The sequence below is a fragment of the Crotalus tigris genome, unplaced genomic scaffold, assembly GCF_016545835.1.
Source record: "Crotalus tigris isolate CLP2741 ecotype Arizona unplaced genomic scaffold, ASM1654583v1 scf7180000017598.18339901613:2243638, whole genome shotgun sequence".
Taxonomy (NCBI): Eukaryota; Metazoa; Chordata; class Lepidosauria; order Squamata; family Viperidae; genus Crotalus; species Crotalus tigris.
In genome coordinates, this window is record NW_024096502.1 from 1,665,947 (window position 1) to 1,693,501 (window position 27,555).

The 27,555-nt window shown below is 41.9% G+C and overlaps 1 protein-coding gene across 6 annotated transcripts in view; it reads left to right on the top strand.

The window, feature by feature from the left end:
- Positions 1 to 27,555, top strand: part of CCSER2 (coiled-coil serine rich protein 2) — a 56,768-nt gene that overhangs the window by 17,162 nt on the left and 12,051 nt on the right. For 4 of the 6 annotated variants that reach the window (XM_039366875.1, XM_039366858.1, XM_039366867.1 and 1 more), the window contains 7 exons: positions 4,764 to 4,854; positions 7,403 to 7,565; positions 9,827 to 10,016; positions 16,321 to 16,404; positions 17,610 to 17,696; positions 17,985 to 18,083; positions 22,988 to 23,072. In XM_039366875.1, the coding sequence (XP_039222809.1) occupies positions 4,764 to 4,854; positions 7,403 to 7,565; positions 9,827 to 10,016; positions 16,321 to 16,404; positions 17,610 to 17,696; positions 17,985 to 18,083; positions 22,988 to 23,072 (799 nt within the window). The remainder of the gene's footprint in view (positions 1 to 4,763; positions 4,855 to 7,402; positions 7,566 to 9,826; positions 10,017 to 16,320; positions 16,405 to 17,609; positions 17,697 to 17,984; positions 18,084 to 22,987; positions 23,073 to 27,555) is intronic. The other 2 variants (XM_039366850.1, XM_039366843.1) reach the window with 1 other exon arrangement.

Here is a 27,555-nt window from a genome sequence, read left to right on the forward strand (position 1 = left end):
AGCAAAAGGTGGATCTAATCGCTTTAAAGAATATCAAGAGCATAGATCTCATGTATAATAGTATTATGGCTTGCTACTATATTCTGTTATAATGAGACAGATTTTTTTTTTCCTTATGTCTGATAATTGGCCTATCTGTAGCAATGGAGATCCTGCAGTAATTCAGAGTTGATTTGGAATTAATGCCGTGGAATTATGGTGACACAGGCGCAGTGTCTCTGTGTCATCTTAAAGCAGTCACGTCAGTCTCCAGGAATATGCAGCTGCAGTCTCTGGCGATTCTGAAAAAGAGAGGGCTACTTCAATAAGTAACAGCTAAACGTTGCATTTGCTCTCTAGCCATTCCCAATTATCCCTTCTGAATTAAATCTGAACCACTGCATGACTATGACATCTATGTATGTGGGGTCCTTGGTGTTCTCCTAGCTTAGCTGTTTTCTAGAAGATGTTTCATTACCCAAACTAGTGCTAGAAGGGAGAAGGGTTCGCACTCAACTTTCTAGCATTATTATTATCGAGCATCGCACAGTCAGCCAGATGTTCAGACTGGATTTGGCATTTTGTCTACCTATCGAGTCCTTACCCAGGACCTGGGATAGGCAGATGTGGAAGTTTGATGGTATTACAGGTATCGTCGCAGGATGGAAGCAGTTCCTAGTAAGGCCGCCTTTTGCAATTGACTAATGGCAAATTTGTCAATTCCAATGGTGTTCAAGTGGTGCTCCAGTTGTTTTGGGATTGCACCCAAGGCGCCTATTACTACTGGTGTTACCCTTGCTTGCTTTTGCCATAGTCTTTCTATTTCTATTTGTAGGTCTTTGTATTTTGTTATCTTCTCCAGTTCTTTCTCATCTATTCTGCTGTCTCCAGGCACTGCCACGTCCACTATCCAGAGTTTTTTGTCTTTCTTATCGTCTGGGGTGTTATGTTGCAGGTGCTTGTCTGTTTGAATTCTGAAGTCCCAGAGGAGTTTAATTTTATCATTTTCTATGACTTTCTCTATTTTATGATCCCACCAGTTTTTGCTTACAGGCAAATGATATTTTTTGCAGATCTTCCAATGCACCATTGTTGCTACTCTGTCATGCTGCTGTTTGTAATCAGTCTGTGCAATCTTCTTGCAACAGCTTACCAGGTGGTCCACTGTTTCTTCAGCTTCTTTGCATAGGCGACACTTACTGTCTGTTGCTGTCTTCTCAATTTTGACTTTATATGCATTTGTCCTTAGGGCTTGGTCTTGTGCAGCCAGAATTAGTCCCTCGGTCTCTTTCTTCAATTTTCCTGCTCTTATCCATTGCCAGGTTTTATTATTATCTGCTTTCCCAGCTATTTTTTTCATGTATTGGCCATGTAGTGCTTTGTCTTCCCATGCCTCTATTCTGGTCTTCATTTGGTCTTTCTTGTAGGCCAGTTTGGTCTCTCCAGTAGTCAGTAAGCCTTCCTGATATACTAATTTCAGTGCATCTTCATCATTGTTCTTCATATATTCTTCCAAAGCCATTTTTTCTTCTTCAACCATCTGATGTACTTGTAGTATTCCACGCCCACCTATTTGCCTTGGTAGATAAAGTCTATCAATGTCACTGCGTGGATGAAGCGTGTGATTCATTGTCATTATTTTTCTGGTCTGCCTATCCATTGCTTTTAGTTCTGCTTGAGTCCAGTCCACTATTCCAGCTGTGTACCTAATGACTGTGATTGCCAAGGTGTTGATTGCCTTTATGGTATTTCCTCCATTGAGTTTGGATTTTAAGATCTTCTTCACTCTCTTGATGTATTCACCTCTAATCTTTTTCTTGACTTCAGTGTCTAGCATTATTATTATTATTATTATTATTATTATTATTATTATTATTATTATTAAGTTGGAAGGGACCTTGGAGGTCATGTAGTGCAACCCCCTGCTCAGACAGGAAACCCTACACCATTTCAGACAAATGGCTGTCCAGTCTCTTCTTAAAAACTTCCAGTGTTGGAGCACCTACCGCTTCTGGAGGCAGGTTGTTCCACTGGTTAATTGTGCTCACTGTCAGGAAGTTTCTCCTTAGTTGGTTGCTAGGTTGCTTCTCTCCTTGATTAGTTTCCATCCTTTGCTTCTTGTTCTGCCTTCAGGCGCTTTGGAGAATAGCTTGACTCCCTCTTTTTTGTGGCAACCCCTGAGACACTGCTGTCACGTCCCCCCTCGTCCTTCTCTTCGTTAAACTGGACATACCCAATTCCAGCAACCGTCCCTTATATGTTTTAACCTCTAGTCCCCTGATCGTCTCTGTTGCTCTTCTCTGTACTCTTTCTAGAGTCTCAACAACTTGCCAACGCTGGGTTTAGAGGAGTGATTTCCAGAACTGTAGTTCAGCAAAAAATCATTGTGCTTTTTTTGGGGGGGGGGCTCCATAGAGTCAATCAGAGGATAAAAGCCTGATGGTTTCTGAGGCTCATCGTAGGGTTTGTTTCTCACCATGGCAACTGACATCCCTATCCATGTGATTGTTTGGCTAGCCTCCGGCAGATTGGCAATGTGGCAGTGTCAGTGGCTGCCCTTCTGTGATTGGATGCAGGCTGGGAGGTCTCATTGAATTCCCCCAGAGTTGCTATGGCAGCTGCAGTAATAAGCCTAAGCCCAGCCTCTCTCTCTTATCCCTGGTCTCCCTTCTTTGGGAAGTATTTTATTTTAATCATTTGTCATCTTTATTTCCTTTCCGGAAGGTATGGGGCCTGCTTCACCCTTCAGCTGTGATGTAATGTAGAAGAGCAGTTCTCCATGTATGGATAGGTTAAAACCCAGCACTATTTGATGGATTTTTGTAAACTTAAATATGTTGACCGGTCTCTCTCTCTTTTTCTGAAGAAATATTGCTGTTTTGACTGTCATCCCTCCTTTTTTTAATCGAATTACACATGTTTGTAAATTAATGGGGAAGAGACAACTTCATTTGCTACTTCTTCACCCATTTAGTACAAAGACGCTGAAGTCTACAAGATGCTACAATGAAAGGAATAGGATTATTACCGTATATTCCGGTGTATAAGGCGACCTGGCGTATAAGATGACCCCCGTCTTTGGCGCCGAGTCGCATGCCTAGAAAGTCATCTTATACGCCGGAAACTACCGTTATTTCCGGCGTATAAGACAACTCGGCGTATAAGACGACCCTTGACTTCGGTGCCAATTTTAAAGCTTGCGAAAGTCTTCTTATATGCCGGAAACTACGGTAATTCAGTTTACCCTTTTAAGGGAAGAGTGAAATATCAATTGAGGGGAAGGATTTCCTGTAAAATATTAATGGAGCTCTAGCAATATTCCATTTGTGCATTCAGTTGTGATGTTCTTCTGACAGTTGTGAAAAATTCCTCGCTGCTTATTAAACACACTGTAAACTGTGAAGGTAATAACAGCATTCAGAGAAGCATATCTATCAGCTGGGAAGCCGCAAAGGTTTTAAAAACTTAACGAAAGTTTTCATAAATGGCTTTTGTCCTAGGACTTGGGACTAGGACTTATGGACATAGTTTTATTGACACCATTGGAATATTCCTTCAAGGCCAATAGTCACAAATCAAATGGAATTATCTTCCAAATCCATGGTTTTGTACCTGGGAAATGTGATACATCTAATGAGAAATTATGGGTTTATTGCTTTTACGTTCTTTCTGTGGCTTTCATAGGCCCTCTCCCATTTTAGTCCAATAATATTAAGAACTTTCTTAGTAGATATGCTTGCTTGATTGTGTGCCCTGAGGTTGCTTTCAACTCTAGTGACTACCTAGGTAAATTTCTCTATGAGGGTCCATCCCTTACTGTGGTCTTTCAAGTCTCCCAGAGGTGTCCCCATGGCCACCATAATCGAGTCTCTTGTTGCTGGTCATTCTTTCCCTCATTTTCCTAGACATACCTTAGTATTTTAATATAATTGTATTCTGTAACTTTAAATTATGTTTTATCATTTACAACAGTGGTTCTCAACCTTTTTAATGCCGCGACCCCCAACAGGTCGTAAGTCAAGGACTACTCAACCGGTCATAAGTCGAGGACTACTCAACTGGTGCAGCACCGTTTGCAGAATGGGACTTTTGGCGGGCTCAGCCTGGACAATTCCTATTGGCTTTTGAAAGCCAATAAAATTAGACTCTATTCAAGAGAATCTATTCTACTGGCTTTCAAAAGCCAATAGAATAAAAGGGAATAGCACAGCTAAGGAAAAGGGGGAAAAATGGCGGACTGCGTTGTTTGGCGACCCCCGAGAAATGGTCGTTCGACCCCAAATGGGGTCCCGACCCACAGGTTGAGAACCACTGATTTACAAGTTTCCATAAATTAATACTGAAATGGGTGTAATTTTTCCTCATTGTATTTTATGCTGCTCTGTGGCTGAAATGAGGTCCAGGCAGAAGAGGAACATCGTGGCTTCCAAATCTAAGGGACTGGTTTGGACAAAACTCAGCAGCACTTTTTCGTGCGGCTGCTGATAAAAACAGGATCGCCGACATGATCGCCAACGTCCGATAACAGATATAGCACAAGAAGAAGAAGTGGCTGAAATAAAGATCTGTTTTAACTGAATAGTTAGCACATATTTTTAAGAGGCCTGGGGGTGAATTATTTCTTTTCACTTCAACATATACTAGCTGTGCTGGATAGTTGGAAGCTGCTTTCATCATTGACGATAATAAAGTTCACTTTTGTAGTTGCAGAAACGGCCATAAAGAGTTTCTTTCAAACTGCATGTTAGTTTGAATGACTTGAAGCCATTTTTCCTTCCTTGCAGGATATCTTGAACAACCTTGAGTCCTGTGATCTTGAAGATGATGATCTTATGCTTGATGTCGACTTACCTGAAGATGCACCCTATGATAATGGTTAGTGAGAGCATCCTCCTGAAGTGTCTGTTGCTTCTTTGATCTCACTTTTGATTTCTGTTAAGCCCAGAGAACCAACAACTTCTAGAGTGGTCATCCCATGAATCTAGAGGAAACCAAGGCTGGGGATATACAGAGGCGTTTGTCTCAGTGTACAGCAGGGATGTCCCAACTTGGCAACTTTTAAGATCTGTGGACTTCCAACTCCCGGAATTCCCAAAAGTGGCTGACGAATTCTGGGAAGTGAAGTCTACAAGTCTTAAAAGTTGCCAAGGTTGGACACACCTGCTGTACATCTTCATTTGATGCTCAAGGAATGCAATGAATAATATCCCCACTGTTTAATTTTCCGGAAGATTCTTAACAGAGCAGCACTTTTGAGAGTGTGCTTGCACAGAGGTTTATCACCTTATGTTTCTTTCCCATTTTTAGAGCCATCATGCAGGGGTAGACAACCTTGGCTCTTTTATGACTCGTGGACTTCAACTCCCAGAATTCCTGAGCCAGCATGGTTCAGCTTGAAATTTCTCCTTTTCCCCTCAGCATGGCTGGCTCAGGAATTCTGGGAGTTGAAGTCCACGAGTCATAAAAGAGCCAAGGTTGCCTGCCCCTGAACCAGTATTTTTTAAATGAAATTTATGGTATAAATTTTTGGTATAACAGGGTTAAAATTACAGTGTATCCTTTCGTTTTAACAAAAAAAAAAAACCCCCCACACACCAAAATCAATTAGCTAGATAAGTACACAGAAAAGCTTTTTGAAGTCTGGAAATTAAGTAACTAAAGCAGTTATGTTTAGATCCAGGGCGGAGTGATTTGAATTCCAGTGGAAGTTCAGGAAAAATCCGAAGAGAGCCAGAGTTGGCTGTAGGTGTAGGCCGGGCTTCTTTTTTCACTGGATGCATTCAAGTCTGGCTTTAATGGGGGTTCAAAAAAACAGGACTTTGATTCAATGGCTGCTTTCAACTCCCAAGATTGTGCCATTCATGAATTCAGCAGCTAACTCCATCATGCCCCGAAGACTGGATTTTGACCCCAGCAAGTGCGAAAGTAATTTGTAGGTTTATAATTTTCTGGCTCCCTTTTGGAGCTTGTGATGGAACTTGCCCTCTATTTATAGCAATTGTTCTGTGGCAAGAAGTATGCAACTTGGAGGATGGGAGTTGTAAGTCAGAGGGCCAAACTGGGCTGCTTTCCCAACTCTACGCAAGCAGGGAACGATCAGGAAGGAAGGCCTGTTTGTCCCCGTCTCCTGCAAAACTATGTCTGAGTAGGCAGCTGAGCAACAGCTAGGAAAAGGGCCTCGCAGCCAAGGATTAGCCATGAGAAGAACAGTTTTAGGTAAGTGGAAAGCTGAACGCGTTTCTTCAATCTTTTTCTTCCCCAGCTGCATTTCTTTGGTGCCTTGGTTTGGCTTTTAAGATTTCCAGACAATTGCCTCATCCAGTTGTCAGACCATCGTTTTGGGAGGCACTGACAGATGTGTGTGTGTTTTTTAGAAGTTTCATGTTGCATGGTAAATGAACAGTTCTAAAACTTCTCCTTAATTAATGTAACTCCCCAAAGATCGTCTTTTATCATTGATTATATAAGTGCAGGGAAAAATCCTTGTGAAGAATAAGATTGTGTTTCATCATTGATTGTATAAGTGTAGGGAAAAATCCTTGTGAAGAATAAGGGCTAAAAGGTTAGCTAAAACTTAAAAAAACAGGATATGGATATGTATAAGCAAAAAATATACTGATAAATATTTTAATTGAGTTTGTCACGGTTAGAAATGTACTAATTTAAGTATGATATATAATTAGTAAGTATGATACTTACTAATTTAAGTATTATATTAAGGGAAATAGAGAAGGAATTTTTGATAGTGCAACATGAGATATGTACTAGAGCAGTGTTTCTTAACCTTGACAATTTTAAGGCATGTGGACTTCAACTCCCAGAATTCCACAGCCGACAATGCTGGCTGTGGAATTCTGGGAATTGAAGTCCACATGCCTTAAAATTGTCAAGGTTGAGAAACACTGTACTAGAGACTTTGTTATTGAACTATTGACTGACGCTGCTTTCCAAGCACTTAAATGTAAAACTGGAAAAACCAATAAAATTTGGTTTTTTAGAAAAAGAATAAGGGCTATCCGAACACTTAGAAGTTGCATTCGGATAGATAGCAAAGGAACGGCCTGATTCTTTATTATATTCCTCATGCTAAAAAAATGATTAAAAGTTACTGAACTGAAGTAGCAGCTTTGCTATACCGGGCGCCAGTTAATTTCAGCATAACTAGTATGGTATCTCTGTTGTTTGATGCGTTACGGAGGAAGAACACTTGGGTTTTACATTTATATCTTACCTCTGATCATCATCATATTGTGAAATAAAATGATCTTTTCTGTGCCCAGACCTAATTTATGTGCAGTTCCTTGACTTCATTATGGACAAGTGTGAATTAATTAAGAGTGCCATCCAACATCTGTTTTGCTTTCATGTTGATACTAATACTTAAATCGGTGTTGCTCTATTTTTTTTTTTCCTGTTGATACAGAGGAATGTGACAATATGAACCGTTATGAGCAACCGGGCAGAAATATTCGACAGCAAAAAGCAGAGGGACTCTGGAAGAGAACACCCCAGAGGTGGAACACTCAGGATCATTATCATCTTAGTCCCACTGAGCACTATTCACACGTCCGAAATGATCTAAACAGGTGTGATTCTCAGAAGAGCAAAAAGGTTGAAGGTTGAGGTTTGGGATTTTCCTAGCAGCCATTAATCATTAGAGGGTTCCCCCCCCCACCCCCCAGAGTTAAACTCTACATTTGGACAGAGCGATTCTTAGAAAGAAAAGACAGCACAGTCCAGAGAAGTGTAAAATGTTCCTAACTTGAACAAGATCAACATCCTACTTTGAGCTTGAAATGGCTGTTTTCTATTCCAGATGGGCTACTTTAATCTTTCTGAAAAGATTTCAAACTCAGGGTGGAATAGTTGAAACAGGGCTGTTTCTCACTGAAAGTTTCTCCAAAGGGATTGTGACCGTGTTGAAGGTGAAATGTTCACATTCACGTTTGGTGGGTGTGTGTGTGTGTGTGTGTGTGTGTGTGTGTGTATGTGTATATATATATGTTTTCTGAGGTTTTTGCGGGTGTTTGTATGTAAGTCTTTGGTTGTTTGGGTTTTCTCCCGCGTAAAATTGGAAGTGTCTTGGCGACGTTTCGACGAAGTCCCATTCGTCATCTTCAGGCTGGTGCTTTCAGCTTCGTGCTTCGAGGAGCTCCTCGAAGCACGAAGCTGAAAGCACCAGCCTGAAGATGACGAATGGGACTTCGTCGAAACGTCACCAAGACACTTCCAATTTTACGCGGGAGAAAACCCAAACAACCAAAGACCTACATACACACACACACACACACACACACACACACACATGCAATAGCCAAAACAAAAATGAGTCTCTTTCTATGGGAGTGAGTTATATAGTAGTGGCCAAAATTGTGGAAACCTTTTGGGAAAAGTGTACAGTAGAAATGCCACCTTTGGTTAAGTTTCCACCCATTTTTCTTCCAATTTCTTTATAACTGTAGCCTTGTTCACTTAATAATACTATTTTACATCGCTTTCTGGGCAACCAGTCAAGTCTTTGCACCATGACTTTAATTTTATTACGTTTTGCAAACTCACTCAATGAAAGAATACAAAAAACCCCAACCAACTTGATAGCGGTCACATAGCACACTGACAAATGTCCTCCTCTCAGCTTCCATACAGGACATCAATAACTGACTCCTACTGTGATCCGATTGGCTCATTGCCAAAACAAGATGACACCCGATTGGCTCTCTAAACACTCATGCTCATTGGCTACAATCAGATGAAGGAAAGTTACCTGATATCCACCTAAGCAAATTGTGCTTCCTTTTTCTGGTTATTTGGCTATAACCTTTCATAGAATACAGTACAGATAATTGAACAAACTTTGTTGCATTACATTCTTGATTAAATTATCTTTCTATTGATATATAATTTTATGGTACTACTCCCCCCAAAAAAGTGGTGTTATTAGCCATCAAACCTCAAAAATACACTTTTCCCAAAAGGTTTCCACAATTTTGGCCACTACTGTATGTATAATTAATCAAAGATTGCCAATATTTTAAAATTGCACTTTGCGTGAAGATGACCTACAAGTCAAGAATAAGAGTAAGCATATTAAAAGCAAAACAGTAAAATGTGAATAAGGCAGAACAAATGTAACAGAATAAATAAAAAACATGCATGTATTTTCCGGTGCCTAGGAAAATAGGTCCTGGTCTGAGGGTGAAATACTGGTAACACCGGTGCAAGCTGAACTCTTGAGGAAAACCCTTGAAAGTTGGAAAGCCACCATAAAGGAGATTCTCACCACTGGCACAGCCAAACAGCTTTTCTGGCAGAGATTCAGAGGAGAGAACATCCATCTGATCTTGGGCAGTTAGATAGAATACTGCATTGCTCTTCATTTAATGCAGAAGATCACTTCTGTGAAGATATAATAATAATAATAATAATAATAATAATAATGATGATGATGATGATGATGTTGGAAGGGACCTTGGAGGTCATCTAGTCCAACCCCCTGCTCAGGCAGGAAACCCTATACGATTTCAGACAAATGGCTGTCCAGTCTCTTCTTAAAAACTTCCAGTGTTGGAGCATTCACCGCTTCTGGAGGCAGGTTGTTCCACTGGTTAATTGTTCTCACTGTCAAGAAGTTTCTCCTTAGTTCTAAGTTGCTTCTCTCCTTGGTCAGTTTCCATCCGTTGCTTCTTGTCCTGCCTTCAGGCGCTTTGGAGAATAGCTTGACTCCCTCTTCTTTGGGGCAGCCCCTGAGATACTGCAAGACTGCTATCATGTCCCCCCTCATCCTTCTCTTCATTAAACTAGACATAAACCAAGGCTCTTTACTAACATCCTCCAAACTCTGTTTCAGGGGTTGCAACTATATCGATTCTCCCCCTGTTAGTCATCTTGAAGGCTACGGGACATCAGGCTTGTATCCACCGCTGAGGGGCTTGCCACCAAATACTGTGTTATTGGACGAAATGACCCTTCGCCATATGGTTCAAGACTGCACGGCGGTGAAAACCCAGCTCTTAAAAATGAAAAGAATACTCCACCAGGTTAGTGAGGAGAAAAGATAACGTGTCATCACTTTTTTCTATTATAGAACTAAATATCTCATATTTAAAGATGCTGGAAGTTGGCGGCTGAAATAGCAACTCGCTCTAATGTCCTGGATGGTAGCATCTTGAATTGAAAGTCTCTTGTTTGGAGTGTAAAAGGCACCGTCATAAGCAATGCAGCTGTTTTGAGCAAATTTTGGATGTGTACCAAGTGTACACAGCTCTGTTGTGTACAGTGCAAAATATCCTGTTACAAGCTTAATCCCTCTGCTCCGAAAAGTCTTAATTTGCATTTCAGGTTTGGAAATTTTGAACATCCCTACGTTCTAGTAGTAGTAGAAGTAGTAGTAGTAGTAGTAGTAGTGGTGGTGGTGGTGGTGGTGGTAGTGAATATTTCCATTCCTGCAGGAGGGAGAGTTGAAAGGATATCATGTCTGAGGAATAATAACAATAACAATAAAGTTGGAAGGGACCTTGAAGGTCATCTAGTCCAACCCCCTGCTCAGGCAGGAAACCCTATATCATTTCGGACAAAGGGCTGTCCAGTCTCTTCCTAAAAACTTCCAGTGTTGGAGCATTCACCGTTTCTGGAGGCAGGTTGTTCCACTGGTTAATTGTTCTAACTGTCAGGAAGTTTCTCCTTAAGTCTTTTCCAAACTCTGGGAATTGGCTTTCCAGGTTCATGGACGCTGCAGTGGATGGAGTTTGGCAACCAGAGCATCACTTCAAATAGCAAGCATTTTTAATTCATTAAAATTCAAAATTTTAATTCAGTTCTGCTTGAGATTCAGGTGGCTGGGGAGAATTTGGGGAGTTGAAGTCTTAAAGTTGCCACGGCTGGACACCCCTTATCTAAAGTGAGGCAGTGTGTCTGTCTTCTCTTTGAAAAGTAGCTGTGACAGGGAGCACTCAGGGCCTTGTTCCTCGCAGACTCACAGTTGCTTTTGGCCTGGGAAAAGAGGATTAAAGTATCATAGCAATATAAATCTGTTGGGTTCCTCCAGAGCTAATGTTGCTGTTTGCCGATTATGCTAATTGGAGTTGGAACATAAACTCATTAAACCATTCATTGCTCACACAACTCGTCCCAGCCAGGGAGAGGAAAGTGGCCTGTTACAAAAAAGGTTGTGATGTCAACAATGATGCAGTCTGTTTGAATACCAAAGGTCAGCATCTGTGCTTCCAAATGCAGCTCCATAGTCCAAATTCCGGAAGACTGCTTCTTCCAACTACTGTAGAAAATGCATGCAGAATTCAGTATAGGCCTGACGGAGGAAAAGTAAAATCAGTAAAATGGGTTGCTGTCAATACCAGAGGTAATTAAACCATAGGGGGTAGTTTTAAAACCCTTTTTAAAAACACAGTTGTCTCATCTTGCCAAGTGATTTTTGTACAGATTGATCAGCTGATTTTCTCTTGTTAAAATAAATGAACTAAGGTCAAAGGAAAAGGTTTTCTCCACATTGGCTTATTGGCCTAAGATCTGATCATCTATTTGAGGCCAAGAGCCTTTTAGTAGCAGTGACTTCAAGGGCTGCTTTTTATAGGCACCAAGTCAAAGATCTCGTTCCAGACCCAGCCTGGCATGTCCCTCTCTGGGAGAAAGTAGAGAGTAGAGTAGAGTAGAGTAGAGTAGAGTAGAGTAGAGTAGAGTAGAGTAGAGTAGAGTAGAACTTTGGAGGTCTTCTAGTCCAGCCCTCTGCTCAAGCAGGAAAACCTATACTATCTCAGACAGGTGATTGTCTAGTCCAGGGGTAGGCAACCTTGACTCTTTTATGACGCGTGGACTTCAATTCCCAGAATTCCTGAGCCAGCATAGGGGAACTATGGCCCCTTCATGCCTTGTGGACTTCAACTCCCAGAATTCCTGAGCCAGCATGAGGGAACTATGGCCCCTTCATGACTCGTGGATTTCAACTCCCAGAATTCCTGAGCCAGCATGGCTCAGCTTGGAAACCTCTCCCTTTCCCCTTAGCGTGGCTGGCTCAGGAATTCTGGGAGTTGAAGTCCACGAGTCAAGAGCCAAGGTTGCCTACCCCATGTCTAGTCTCTTCTTAAAAATCTCCAGGGATGGAGCGCCCACAATTTCTGGAGGCAAGCTGTTCCACTGGTTGATTGTCCTCACTGTCAGATAGTTTCTCCTTAATTCCAGGTTGCTTCTCTTTTTTTAGTTCTATTTTAGAATGCCTAGGTACATCTGTGGGTTGTTGCTCTTGTTCAGTCACTGAGCCATGTCCAAATGCTCGTGATCCTATGGAGCATGCCCACCCACCCCCATCCTCCATTTTGGTCTCCTGGACTCTGCCCAAACACATATTCATTGCGCCAATGATACCAACTTAACTATTTCATCTTCTGCCATCCCCTTCCACCTTTTGCCTTATCTGTGTGCAAGTTGCTTAAAAATGGGCAGAAGCAGAATCGCCCACTTCCAACCGTTGTGATGCTAAAAGTCATGAGAGGGGCTCACGGCCTCCCTCCCAAAAAAACAGATGAGGAACCCACAACTCAATCCCCTCCAGATCTAAACACACTCCAGATGGCCTCCTGCTTTGTTTTGTTTTATTTGTAACCCCACTTTTACTTAGTTCTCTGCCTTTGATTTCTTAATAAAAGTATTCCGTCAGAAGCTGTACAGCTGTATCACCACCCATCCCTAGCCTGCCCCACCCACGCCAAAGTTCAAGCTCCTTCTGTTGTTGTTGTTGCCCAGTATATTAACACTGAAAATGGAGCCTGGCTTTTTCAAACCTTGTCATAGAACTGACAGGCTGCAGAAAAGAAAGGAGGTTTGTTTTTTCTGAGTCAGTAGGACAATGGAAAGGTGAATTTTTTTAAAAGGGGTAGCCAATAATTTAGGGGAGAATTCACCAATGGGTTGCTTTGTCTAACCTGAAAAGCTGAGAGCCACGCCAAAACGAGTCTTCAAGAGCTGAGACCAAGTTAAGAATGGATCCTCTAGTACAGTGGTTCTCAACCTGTGGGTCGGGACCCCATTTGGGGTTGAACGACCATTTCACGGGGGTCGTCAAACAACGCAGTCCGCCATTTTTTTCCCCTTTTCCTTAGCTGTGCTACTCCCTTTTATTCTATTGGCTTTTGAAAGCCAATAGAATAGACTCTCTTGAATAGAGTCTAATTCTATTGGCTTTCAAAAGCCAATAGGAATTGTCCAGGCTGTCTCTGCCCTGCTGAGTCCTCCAAAAGTCCCATTCTGCAAACGGTGCTGCACCAATTGAGTAGTCCTCGACTTACAACCGGTTGGGGGTCGTGGCATTAAAAAGGTTGAGAACCACTGCTCTGGTAAGAGGGGGCGTGTCAAGCTTTGGCTACTTGGTCTCAAGAGCAGGCAGACAGAGAAAACCATTGGTGGATTCTCCATCTCCGCACTGAGAAAAGGCGTTCAAGTAAGACCAACGCCCCTTCTGAGTCAATAGGACAATGGAAGGAGCGGATGCCCGAGAGGGCAGGACTAAGGTGAATTTTCTTCAGGGTCATGTCTTGGCTCTGGTTTCTCAAAAAGAAGAAGAGGGGCCTTCTTGGGCTCCTCCCTCAGGAGGGAGAGAAAACAAAGGAAGATTAAACAGGAGAGCAGCGCAAGGAGGTTGCGGGCTCCTGGAAAAGGCAAGACGAAGGAGATGGTGTTAGCCTTCTGGAGGAAAAGAGAGGAACCTGCCTTACTTTCCATCAAAGGGGGCTGTGTGGAGAGAGTTTCCTCCTTTAAATTCATGGGACTCTACCTCTGTGACAGTGGTTCTCAACCTTTTTAATGACGCGACCCCTAACCGGTTCGTAAGTCGAGGACTACTCAACCGGTCGTAAGTCGAGGACTACTCAACGGGTGCAGCACTGTTTGCAGAATGGGACTTTTGGCGGGCTCAGCAGGGCAGAGACAGCCTGGACGATCCCTATTGGCTTTTGAAAGCCAATAGAATTAGACTCTATTCAAGAGAGTCTATTCTATTGGCTTTCGAAAGCCAATAGAATAAAAGGGAGTAGCACAGCTAAGGAAAAGGGGAAAAAAATGGCGGACTGCGTTGTTTGGTGACCCCCGTGAAATGGTCGTTGGACCCCAAATGGGGTCCCGACCCACAGGTTGAGAACCACTGCTCTGTGAAGATCTTACCTGGAAAATTAATACAGCCCAGGTGGCCAGAAAGGCCCAACAGGGACTCCACTTCCTCAGGGTCTTGCGGAAGAGCAGGGTAGAACGACGACTCATGACCTTCTTCTACCAGTCCTCACACACTGTATCGTGGTTTGGTATGCTGGCTTGTCAGCCGCGGACAGGAAGGTATTACAGAGGGTGGTGAGCACGGCACAAAACATCGTGGGCTGTTCCCTGACACCACTGGATGGCATCGCCAGGGCCCGTTGCCTTGGCAGAGTGAGGAAAATTCTCAGGGATGACTCACACCCTGGTTGGTACCTCTTTACTCTCCTACCATCGGGCAGGAGATATAGAAACACAGCCAGCCGTACCAACAGGCTGAAGAACAGCTTCTACCCATGGGCTGTCAGGCTCTTGAACGGGACATAATTTCATGCATGATAGACTCATGAGGCCAGCGTGCTGTTCAATTATTTATTTATTTATTTATGAGACTTATATACCGCTTTAAGTGCAAGCACTCTCTAAGCGGTGTACACCAGTAAGCAATGTATATATATATATATATTTACATTGCCCCCAACAATCTGGGTCCTCATTTTACCTACCCCGGAAGGATGGAAGGCTGAGTCAACCTTGAGCCGGTGAAATTTGAACCGCTGACCTGCTGAACACAGTCAGCTAAAGTGGCCTGCAGTACTGCACCCTAACTGTTGCGCCACCTCGGCTCTCAATTAGCTCCCAGGGTGTAATAAGTTGGGGGTTTGTAGTCACTGTGTGTTGTGGTGGTGGGGGGCACGGAGGGAGGCTCAGCCAATCTCACTGTATACATGTTATACTTTGATAATAAAGGTTTGTTCGTTCATTCATTCATTCATTCATTCATTCATTCATTCATATCTGGCCAGCTAGCTGAGAAATTCAGCAGAACAGTCTCAGAAAGTTCAAAAGGAGCAGATCCCCCAGAGAGCAGGCTGTAAAGGCCTATTTATTGCAGAGGTAGGAAAGTGAGCCCCAGAGCAGGTAACCGACACGAGGCTTTAAGCACATTGGCAAGCATCAAAAAACAAAGAGCTCTTTATATACTTAAAAATAGGCCTTTGTGCCTTTGAAGATAGCTTTAGAGCAGCTGCTGCCAAGAGAAAGGCAGATGAAAAACAGGTATCTAAGTACCAGAAGAGTCTTAACTTGCTCCAGGGAGCCCATCTAGCAAAAGCCAAAATGTGGGACGGGTTACAGTGAATAGTCCCCTGCAGTAAGCTAGGAAGGCCCAGAAGTGGGATTTCATCTGCCTGTGGTTGTAAAAAACACCGGAGAAGCAATGGCATCTGGCAATAATGAAGAGCTAAATTAGGCAACCAAGAAACAAACCCCAGTGGTGGCAGCAAGCTGTAGGGGTTGTGAGGATGGAGATAGACTCTCCTCCAGGCTGCCTCTGAGTTGACAAGATCTTGCAATAGGTTGCTTTATTTCATTGCTTTGGTCAGCCGAGGGGAGAGAAAATGTAATGCTTGCATTGGTATCAAAGGCCATTTCATAAATTCTGGGCAGTTGTGTTAAATTGTTCATTCCTATTGCTTTTTTTTTTTTGTTGGTTGGCTTGTTTTGTAGTTTGAACTTACTGTAGGATCTGTCCCTCATGGGAGAATTTGAGGAAAGAAGGCAGCCGATAAAGCAGTGTTTTTCAACCTTGACAATTTTAAGGCATGTGGACTTCAACTCCCAGAATTCCACAGCCAGCAATGCTGGCTGGGGAATTCTGGGAGTTGAAGTCCACATGCCTTAAAATTGTCAAGGTTGAGAAACACTGCGGTAAAGGTTTCTCTGATTTTAGTTGAAAAAAATGAAATTCCTGAGTCATTCTTCATGCAAGCATCCACTTACTCTCCTTCCTTTTGTTTATGGTAGATTGTTCGACTAGTCCAGAGGTAGGCCACCTTGGCTCTTTTATGACTCGTGGACTTCAACTCCCAGAATTCCTGAGCCAGCATGGCTCAGCTTGGAAACCTCTCCCTTTCCCCTCAGCATGGCTGGCTCAGGAATTCTGGGAGTTGAAGTCCACGAGTCATAAAAGAGCCAAGGTTACCTACCCCTGGACTAGGGTTTAAAATTTTTAAGCTTTGCTGGATATCTTCGCAAGATTTATACGCTCAAAACACACACACACAAAAAAATGTTGCTCTTTTGCAGAATGATGAAAACGTGTCACTGCACAACATCACACTCCCAATGCCATCAAGTCCAGAACAGCTGGAACCCGAACCAATGTATAAGGTAAAGTGTCAGTTGACATTTTGAAGATGAGCCCTTAGAATGGAATTGTCCAGGATTTTGGAGAGTTTTAATTTTGCTAGGAAAATCACATCAGACAGACCCCAGATATAGAGAATCTAATCTATACTGTTTATATGTCTTACTTAAATAATTCCAAGATAAATGTTTTTCTCATTACTGAATTATTTTTTTCAAGCTTGGGATGCTTGAAATTAAGTTAAGTCCCCCAAATATATTAGGCACTTAAATAAAACTGTTTTGAAAGGAGCCAGATGAAATTGTTTTGAGAGGAGCCATTTAGAGACATAGAATTGAAGACAATAACGTAGAACAGGAACACAGGCTAATTGAAATAAATCAGCTGACAAAATTATTTAAAACCCAGACAAGATATAATAGAACAGATCTTTCAAAGTAATACTTTTAAACATGCGAAGTGGGAGAAAAGAAAACACACCAGAAGGCCTTTAAAAGTTAGATCAAAACATGAATATAAACAATTTAGTAGAATTGAGCGGGGAAAATGTCCAATGATTTAATTAATAATAAAAATGCAAATGGCTGAGCTATGATCTAAATGAAGATTGTACATAGGCAGTCCCTAACTTAGGTAACATTCCATTTTGGAAAGTATTACATAATCCAGTTTTTCAGAATAAATTGAGTTACGCTTCCTACATTTTTGGATATGCGGTGTAAATGTTCATATTTAGCTGTAGATGTAGATGTGGCATCAAAAAAATTCTATGTAAGTCTGGTAATATATGGACTGCCTGAATGATGGTAGCAGTGGTAGAAAGTTCACTACACCTAACAGTTATTTTGTGAATGGCAGATATCAGAAAATTAATAAGGTTTCCAGTCTTTTTAATTTTATTTCTCCTCCTAAAGTAATGCCTATATCTGGGTCCAAAATTATACATATCTGTCTTAGGCAAATGTTATTTATTTATTAAATGTATTCACTGATGGAATTGCTGAGGTCTCCCAGCAAGATGGAGGGCAAACAAATTTAATAAATAAAGAGAAATATGAGGGTTTAGCTACTTAATAATATCTGAAATCTGTATCATTCTTAAACATTTGGTAATGTGAAACACATTGTTGAGTCCTGCTTTCAAAGCCGCACTTTTTTCCTTCCGCAACAGATTAGACATAATTATAATATTTCTCGAAACACATTAAACCTTTTTTTTCCGTGCTAGACTGAAGAATTATTAAGTGAGATCACACAGCTGAAGGATGATTTGAAAATGAAAGACGAGACCATCCAACAGCTTGAACGCCGTCTTGTAAGTAATCATGCCGCGTGTGAAAAGAAATTTGAGCACAACAAATGGCAGAAAATGGTTGTGCTCCTGAGCTGTATGATGGTTTAAGAAAGGAGCATTTTAATTTCTCTCGGGAAGGCAGGTGCTGTGTGGCAGTTTTGGTCTACCCTTACTGGATCTGTTTAATCTGAATTTGTACCTGCACTGCCTCTTGTCTGAAGCTGGCTTTGGATCCCCCCCCTCCTGTGAGGTGGCCTCTGTGGCTGTTCTTGGTTTTCACCGGGTTTTCTCTCTCCTCTCTGCCTAAAGGCCGTTAAGTGTGGCTGCCACGAAGGTACCAAGATACCTGAAGCGACCACGGGCGGCTTTGCTGACAAATTCACCCAGACCACTTGGCGAAGAAGCGCGGTGAGTCATTCCTTGGAAAAGATGTTCCTTGCGTAGAGATGCTTCCTCACGCTATTTGTCTTGGCGTTTTACTTTCGGTCGTATTATTTGCTGTCATACGTCAATATACAGGTGGTCCTCGACTTAAAACTATTCATTTAGTGACTGTCCAGAGTTGCCACAGTAGTGAAAAAAAGGGACTTACGATGGACCCAGTCGGTCCCCACACTTGTGGCCCTCGCAGCCTTCCCCACGGTCACATGATCAAAATGAGGGCCCGTGGCAACCGGCCTGTATTGATGATGTTTGTAGCATCCCTGGATCATGTAATCAGCATTTGTGACTTCAGCTGGTTTCTGAGGTCACAAATAGTGTCAGAGTCAGTTGGGAAGCCAGATTTATTAACAACTGTCTAATACACTTCACAATTGTGCGGATTTGTGTGGCAAAACCCCAGTAAAAATGGGTGTGACTCACTTATCAACCACCTTGCTCAGAAATGAATGTTTTTTCTGGTCGTAAGTTGAGAACTATCTGTACTCCATCATTGTTCTAAGTGTGTATACTTTATAATGACATTATCACCATCACTTCTTTTTTTATATAATCTTTATAAGAAACATTTATAGTCTTTAAGGCTTACAGTTGTAGGCTTGCCTCATTCATCCTATTTTAGGTACCGCATTCAAAAAGTGGTATATTTCCTAATTTTGTGGATTAGTCCACATGGCATATACCCAAAAAAATCTGGACTGAACTCTGAAGAAACGGGGGGCAATTCTGAAAATGCCTTGTAACCCTGTCAGATTTAACACACTTTTTTTCTAAAGTAATGGGAACAGTTTACCACAACACACACATTTCCTCAATAACATTATTTTTTTTACCATGACTATTTGGAAATCCCTACTTTTAGTATTAAGTTCTCTTTGTGGTTCTGGAATTTTAAAAAAATACTGTATTATACTATAAACTCCTACCCTGGTTTTCATTTTTAGTAATTGTACTTCTATATAAGATATAGACTAGAGGTCCCCAAACCCTGGTCTGTGGACCGGTACTGGGCCACGGCATGTCAGCAACCAGACCGCACAAACAAGCAAAGCCCCATCCGTGGGATGCAGTCAGCACCCAAAACCACATACTCTCCAGTCCGTGGAAAAATCTTTCTCCACGGAACTGGTCCCTGGTGCCCAAAAGGTTGGGAACCTCTGATATAGACAATCTATAAAATGCACATAGAGATAATTTACTTAAGATTTAAATGAAATGGATATTGCATAAAATGCCAGGATAACAAATATCAATGTAATAAGTCAAATACAACTGTAGAATATGTTTGGAAAGTCATGCTAATTTTTTGTATCCCCCCAAAAGTGGATATGTTGGAAGTTAAAAATTTTTACAAATGAATATACTAAATCTTTATGTGGGCACTTTGTGGATCTCTCTCTCTCTCTCTCTCTCTCTCTCTCTCTCTCTCTCTCTCTCTCTCTCTCTCTCTCTCTCTCTCTCTCTCTCTCTCTCTCTCTCTCTCTGTTGCTTTTGGGAATTAGAAAGGAATGAGCTCATTTTTTTCTTGGAGATTTGGATTGTAACTGTTGGTTTCCATAACAGAATCACCAAAACATAGTTCAACCCTATAACTTTCCAGAAAAAAAAAATGAACTAATCTTCCAGGTCAACTTGAAAAGTCATTAGGGTTTTTTTTCCCCCATCAGATTCTTAGCTTTTAAACATCCTTGCATTTGTGCATTCTTCCATTTTTGCCAGAAAATAAATGAAACAGAGCAGCAAGATAGATATCGTAATCTGTTTTTTTTTTCAAACAGATAAAATAAAAACATGAAAATGTATATAGCCAAATCTTTTCGTTTCGTTTTATTTTTTATTTATTAATTATATTCATGTAATGTCATATACCGGGGTAGGCAACCTTGGCTCTTTTATGATTCGTGGACTTCAACTCCCAGAATTCCTGAGCCAGCTTGGCTCAGCTTGGAAACCTCTCCCTTTCCCCTCAGCATGGCTGGCTCAGGAATTCTGGGAGTTGAAGTCCACAAGTCATAAAAGAGCCAAGATTGCCTAGCCCTGTCATATACCAATAACTATGCTTGGGGATTTACACAAAAGGTAGAATCCACCAAAAAAAAAGAATCAACAATATGCTTTTGAATATTGTTTTAAAGAAATTAAATGCACATATCTAGTTCCTGAAATAGAACTAAATATGCCTATTTAATTTCTTTTAAACAATACACTCAGAATTTTCAAATACAGCCAAAGCTGTTGTTGCATCTGGTAGATAAATCTGGAGGGATTTAATTAATCCTATTCCAGTGTGAAGTTGATTGCGTGCGGTCTGGACGGCATAATTTTAGTTGGATGCATAGAAGCTTGACAAACATTTTCAACACATTTTCATATTGAAGGAAATATTCAGTGAGATAATACCAAGAATGGTCCGAGGCTGCTATTACTATATTGAATGAAGACGTGAAGGAAAGAAAGACTTGGCAAATTCAGAGATGGCAACAAGAAACAAACACAAAAGGATTTTGAAGAGTTAGGGAAAGGACTGAAAATAACAACATTTAATCCGACAATTTTCAAGTTACTCTTTTTTAAAAAAGAAAAAAAAACAAATTCATTAATAGAAGATTCAGGAGAGGTGAGAAAAGGATCTAAAATCTTTTAATGATTATCAACTGAATGAGTCAGGAGTCTGACCTTTCGGGTGTTATTAGATTATACTTTCCAAAGAAAGAAGAAATAGTTTCTGTACAAGTCAAACTTCTTATCCGGACACTTCACTGTAAGAAGAGTTTAAATAAACAGGAAGGGACACACAAAAGATCAGCCCAGAGAGTCAGCTCCTGGAAACTAGATCTTACAAGGAGAGATTGATGGAGGTCGGTGAGCTTAGCCTTGTGGAGGCACCTAAGATCCAACTTCTAAAGGACTGTTATTCAGAAGAGGACCAGGAAGGGTCTACAGTGGCTTCATCATGCAAGACATGGAAAGTGGTTCTGCAGGTGTGTGCAGGCTTATTTCAGTTGAAGGCCACAGAAATGTTCCTGATAATAAAAGCAGTTTGGTATGGAAATAGACAGTAGGTAACTCTGGATGCATTCAAGTAGAAACGAACAACTGCATCTGAGTCTCTCTTAGAAGCCGCTAACAGAGTAAACTATTCAAGCCTGGACAAAGATACAGCTGCTTTAATAATCCAAAGAAGTTTGATGTGAAGGCCTTCTTTCAAAAGATTTGTATTCAGAAGGCTTGTCCTGCCTTCTTAACTCTATTGTGGGGGTCCTCTATCAGAAATGGGGGGTGGCCAGGACGGGCGCATTCTTAGTCCTGAGGCCTTGCTGATAGAACTTTCTTCCGTGAAAGTCCTTTTTAAAAGTTTTTTCCCATATTTATGAAGCTTATAAAGTTTGCTTGGATACATTGTTCTCGTTGATTATATGTTCAATGATTTATCAAATGTTTTATATAAGTTTCCTTGAGATCTTCCCGGTAGATGAACCGTTTATTTTGCAATTATTAGTTTCGTTCAAAATAACTAAAATCTCTGCAATTCCTTGCCCCATTTTGGGGGGGGGGGGAATGTCCTTAATTTTTAGCTTCTGCATTAAGCTAACTATCTTTGGAAATCGTTCGAAAAAGATCCCGGCAATTTTTATCGTTGGTGGTGTGATATGTTAAAAATGGGAAGGGTGGTCCTTAACTTAGAGCCAGTCATTTAGTGACTATTGGAAGCTGCAGTGGTGCTGAAAAAAGTAACTTGCAGCCGGTCCTCCCACTTAGACTGTCGCAGCCTTCCCAGGGTCACACAGTTGTGGCGTTGGGTGCTCGTTCCTTTGTGACAATCACAGTGTCCCACGGTCACCAGCCACTATTTGCAAATAGCTTCCAACAAGCAAAGTCAATGGGGAGGCCAGCAGAGAAGGCTGCACGTCACGGTCGCTAAACAAGCCCGGTGATTCACTTAACAGCAATGGCAAAAACGGTTGTAAACTCAGGTCCTCATTTAACAACCACACAACTTAAATGGCAGATTTTCCAGTCCCTATAGTCCTAACCCAGTGATGGCGAACCTTTTAGAGACCAAGTGCCCAAAGCCCACCCCCCCACCCCCATCCCCGCTCCGTCCTGCCCACTGGGCCACCCACCACCTCCACGGCCCGCCACAGATCACCCAGGCAGCCCAGCAGCGCCATGGCGGCCACGCCCTCCGCCCATGCCCTGCAGCATCATCTGCACGCAACGGGGCGCAAGGGTGGAGTCTTGTCCCCGCTTCCTGGCTACCATGTCCTTGGCTGCGCTGCTTCGCGTGGGCCACACCGAGGGGAGACTCTCCTCCGGGGGGGGCTGCTGGTGAGGAGGGGGCCGTGGGAGGAGGCGGGGCTGGGGAGACGGTGCGTGTGCCCACAGAGAGGGCTCCGAATACTGCCTCTGGCACCCATGCCATAGGTTCGCCACCACTGTCCTAACCTGAGCACTACTCCTGTTGAATGTCTTTTGTTTACGAAATATGTGCAGCCGGGCACCAAATTTTGATTTCTTTGCTTCCCTTCCAGCTCTCTTATGTGTAGGTAGGACTCTCGCGAGGCTCTGATAAAACTCAGAAGCAATTAAAAATGCAAAAATTTGGAAAAATCTGGAAGGGGTGAATTCTTTCATTTCCTCTGCAGAACTCTGCTTATCGCGAGCTAATAGAACCGGGTCTCTGTCTGGAATAAAGAGAGCGGTCGAAGGACGCTGGGAAAATCCAGTGACTCATTTGGGATGGTTAGAATTGCAGCTATTTCTCGTTCAGAGAAGAGGAACGATGTAGCTTTGGGTACTGTTTTTTCTCTCTCCCCCCCCCCCCGGTTCTGTGTTTTATTTTTCTTTCTTCCCCGTCTCTTTCCGCACAGAGTGGGCTTCCTGGTCCTTCCTATTCTTCCTGGCAGGGCTCATGCCAGGGCATCCCTCGGACTCTTCCACCGCAGCGCAGACAGAGTGAGTCTGTACTCCTCACTCACCTCCCTCGCCCCCCCATCCCTCCCACCCCTTGCGCCACTAGCAGTTTCCCCCTTGCACGCCCGTTGCTCAGCTCTCTTTGCTCTCCCTTGCAAGCACACCGGGCAATCCTTAACCCCTCTCTGCCTCCTTCACTTACACTTTGGTGTACATTCAAAGTGACAATAAAGTTGTTATTATAAAACTGCCATTGACGACCCCGATGGAAAACGGTTTTATAATGGACCTTCAATCGGTCTGGAAGGTTTATTTCTTTTCTCCTGCAAAATATAATTTGCTTGTCCTCCCGCCTCCTGCCTTTCCCTGTGGCTTTTTTGAAATGTGTGGCTGTGTGTGTTCCTCCGTGTTATTGGCATGCATACCCACCACCCCAATTTCCTTGCAAAATATTTGCGTAGATACATTTGTGGCAAGCCGTTATTTTAATAACACACGACGCATTGCTTTCTTTGGAGAATTAAGCTTTGCTTCGAGCTACGCGTGTATGTTTCTCCAAAGAGGGCTCTTTCCTCCAAAAAGAGCACGTAACAGCTAAGAAGTAGCCTTTTCAATTCTGCATGCATTAATATTACCTATTAACTTGTAACTGTTTGAACTAAAATGGGATTTTTTTTTGGTATCTTTGTCCTTAATGCACAATAGAAATGGCATTTTTGCTGATTTGTTGCGTTCTGATGAGAGAATAGAATTTTTTTGTGGATTATTATGTTATTACAAGGGAAAGTTTAAAAGCAAGATGTGCAAAAACTAAAAAAAACAAAACCTTATGACAGACTTAATAAGGTTTAACATAGGTTATAGAAAACCGACCTCCAAAGTAAGAACATAAGTCAGATGGTTTAAAATGTGAAAACCAAGAAATATAGGTTTTTTTTTTTTGTAGTTTTAACAGCTTGTATTCCTCCAGTTACCCCCGTGTGTCAATGTTTTATATTGGATCATGTTAAGAGCCTAATGCTGGGAAAGATGGAGGGCAATAGAAGAAGGGGACGACAGAGAATGAGGTGGCTGGATGGAGTCACTGAAGCAGGAGGCATGAGCTTCAATGGACTCCAGAAGATGGTAGAGGACAGGAAGGCCTGGAGGAACCTTGTCCATGGGGTCGCGATGGGTCAGACACGACTTCGCAACTAACAATAACAAAAAATTCTATTCTATTCTATTCTATTCTATTCCATTCCATTCCATTCCATTCCATTCCATTCCATTCCATTCCATTCTATTCTATTTGGAAAGATTGAGGGCAATAGAAGAACGGGACAACAGAGAATGAGGTGGCTGGATGGAGTCACTGAAGCAGTAGGTGTGAGCTTAAATGGACTCCAGAAGATGGTAGAGGACAGGAAGGCCTGGAGGAACATTATCCATGGGGTCGCGATGGGTCAGACACGACCTCACAACTAACAACAACAAACTCAGTATGGGCACCCATGGCAACTGTCAGCAATACCTGACAGAGAGCACAATATTGGTGAACTTGTTTGTCATATTTAAGTACGGAAAGAGTTTCAGAATACGGGGAGAAATTAGTGAACATGTCACACTTAAGCTAATATTTATTTTAACCCCCCAATTTGTTGAACAAGCTACTGTTTTGCAGACATTGAATCAATGCCTGTTTAGCTGGATTGCTCTTCCTACAGTGTCTTCTGCTTATTCCTCAATGTAGCCTCTTCAGGTGTGGTGCTTATTGTGATTGGAGAGGGAGATTTCCAGTGGGATGTGTTTAGTTTCCAGATTAATGTTTTGCTTTTGAGTTGTGCCCTTTTGAAAAGAAGAACGTGGAGGTTAAATTCTCCACCTCTAGCTTAGAAAGGAGAAGGTCAACATGGAGAATATGGAATCTCAGTAAGAAAGAACCAAACAAGCCTTTTAATGCGCTTTTTGGCTTCCCTTGGCTTGCATCTCTGTCAATTAGAAAGATTTATTTGTTCCATAGTTAAAACGCAAGCCAAGACTTACAAACCAGCCTTACACCATGGTTTCAAACTGAGTGTTGCCCATTTCTTGATCTGCTATACAGATGGATTTAGACTAAACAGAAACAGCTAGGCAAAACAAATCCTGATAGCTATTTAGATTTAGCTGATATAATTTGTTTAAGAAGGTGTTAACTAGTGACTAGCCAGCCTGGATTAATTGTTAAGAATTTGGGAATTGGCAAAAAAAAAAATGGCCAAAATACAGTCTTTTTCGAAATTCTACAGAGGAGTGATCATTGTAGTGGTGATCTTTTCACAGTCCATTCCTGAACATGATGTCTTGCTGTATACCAGCTGTTCTCAACCTGTGGGTCGGGACCCCATTTGGGGTCGAACGGCCATTTCACGGGGGTCGCCAAACAACGCAGTCCGCCATTTTTCCCCCCTTTTCCTTAGCTGTGCTACTCCCTTTTATTCTATTGGCTTTTGAAAGCCAATAGAATAGACTCTCTTGAATAGAGTCTAATTCTATTGGCTTTCAAAAGCCAATAGGAATTGCCCAGGCTGTCTCTGCCCTGCTGAGCCCGCCAAAAGTCCCATTCTGCAAACGGTGCTGCACCAGTTGAGTAGTCCTTGAGTTACGACCGGTTGAGTAGTCCCCGAGTTACGACCAGTTGGGGGGTCGCGGCATTAAAAAGATTGAGAACCACTGCTGTATACAGAAAAAAACTGGGAACTATGCCGTAGAGGTGGCCATTTTATTATATTTGGATCTGACCATATGAAGGATTAATAGCTGTATGAATGTCTCTAAAGGGTTCCAGTTAGCTGAAGCCATATCCCGATTATAAATAGGTTTTCTTTGGCTAAAAGCAACAATTTGAAATATTTTATATTAGCAATTAGACTGATAATCATTCTTTATTTTACTGCCACTGCTTCTGTACTGGAATAAATGAAAAAAAAAATACATAAAAGAAACATATGTAATAGCAGATACATATATTGACTTAGACATCTGCGAAAACAAAAAAGACTTCTTAATGTAGCTAAGATGATTCTCATTATTCCACACAAAAGTAATATAACGCTATTCTTTTTTTAAAAAAAAAATCTACAATTTGTTGGCAACAGAGGTTTCTCATTGTCTTCCTCTGCTGTTCTGCTGTTTTTTCCAACATCTCAATCTAGTCTGTAGCTCTGAGGTTTTCATCAAATTCCAGCCAGGTCTGACCCTTTTTAAATTTGGGGAATCAGACCAAGTTGGCTAGGATTTGCCACCTAACCGTAGACTTAATTTTTAGGCCACTCAGCCTTCCAGATTCTGTTTTTCTTTCAGGTGGCACAGTCACATTTTTGATGTTTACTCACCTAGAAACAGAATTTAAACTGAGAACTGTCCTTTGATTAGGGATGGGGAATTGGCTTTTTGCTTGGATAAAACAGCATGTCTTGCCACTGCTCTTATTGGGTTGCTGTTGTTGGGGTCTATTTTGAGAAATTTTAAGAGGGCCAAGATTTGGCGTGAAGATGGTCTTCCAGAATTCCAGTGGTGTGTTTAAGAGAAAAAAATATCCAGAGGTAGGATCCCCAGACAGAAAAGGAAGACAGTAAAATTCCCTATCACTTTCTTCTTACTTCAAGGAGCTACCCGCTATTTTAATTTTGTTTCTTAAAAACAGTAAGCTGAAGTTTGCAATATCTCCATTTAAAAAGCGAAAGATAATTGTTTTAAAAAATTTGGAGAAGAGAGATTGAACCAGTGCTAAGGAGGCATCTGTGGACCTGTTGGTGCTTTGATGCCTTTATCTTGGGGATCCTAATTTTGTCAGCTGCCTTTGTTGTCAGTATTATTAAAATTTATCAGGAAGAATATTTACATGCAAAATTGACTCCAATAAATTAGAATATCACGAGAACTTACAATTTTTCATTAGCGATTCTTAGCTCTTGTACAAGAGCAATTCGGAAATAAAACTCCATTTGGCTATCAGTGATAGACACTCGCAGATACAGAACTTTTATTATACACATTAGAAAACTACAACATTGCATTACTTTTCGACATAATCGCCATTCAAATTGCACTTGTCATAACATCTTACAAGATTTGAAATTCCTTAGTAGTCGTCGCTCAGCGCCAAATCCGGGCTATGGGGGGTGATCAAAAACAACGGAACTGCTTCAAACGTTCTTGGGCGTGTCTAGCGGTGTGCGGGCGAGCATTATCGTGAACCAACACCACACCGGAAGTGGTGCCATAGAAAATCCCGCCAAACGTGAAGATACCAAAGGAGTAACTGCTAATGAAGTTCATGGAGCGTGGTTTGACCATCAATTTAGAAGTCTACTGTGAAACGTTACGAAAACTCAGATGAAGCCATCCAGAACAAGCGTCGGGGCCTTCTGACTTCCGGTGTGGTGTTGGTTCATGACAATGCTTGCCCGCACACCGCTAGACGCACCCAACGACTTTTGAAGCAGTTCTGTTGGGATGTTTTTGATCACCCCACATAGCCCAGTTTTGGCGCCAAGCGACT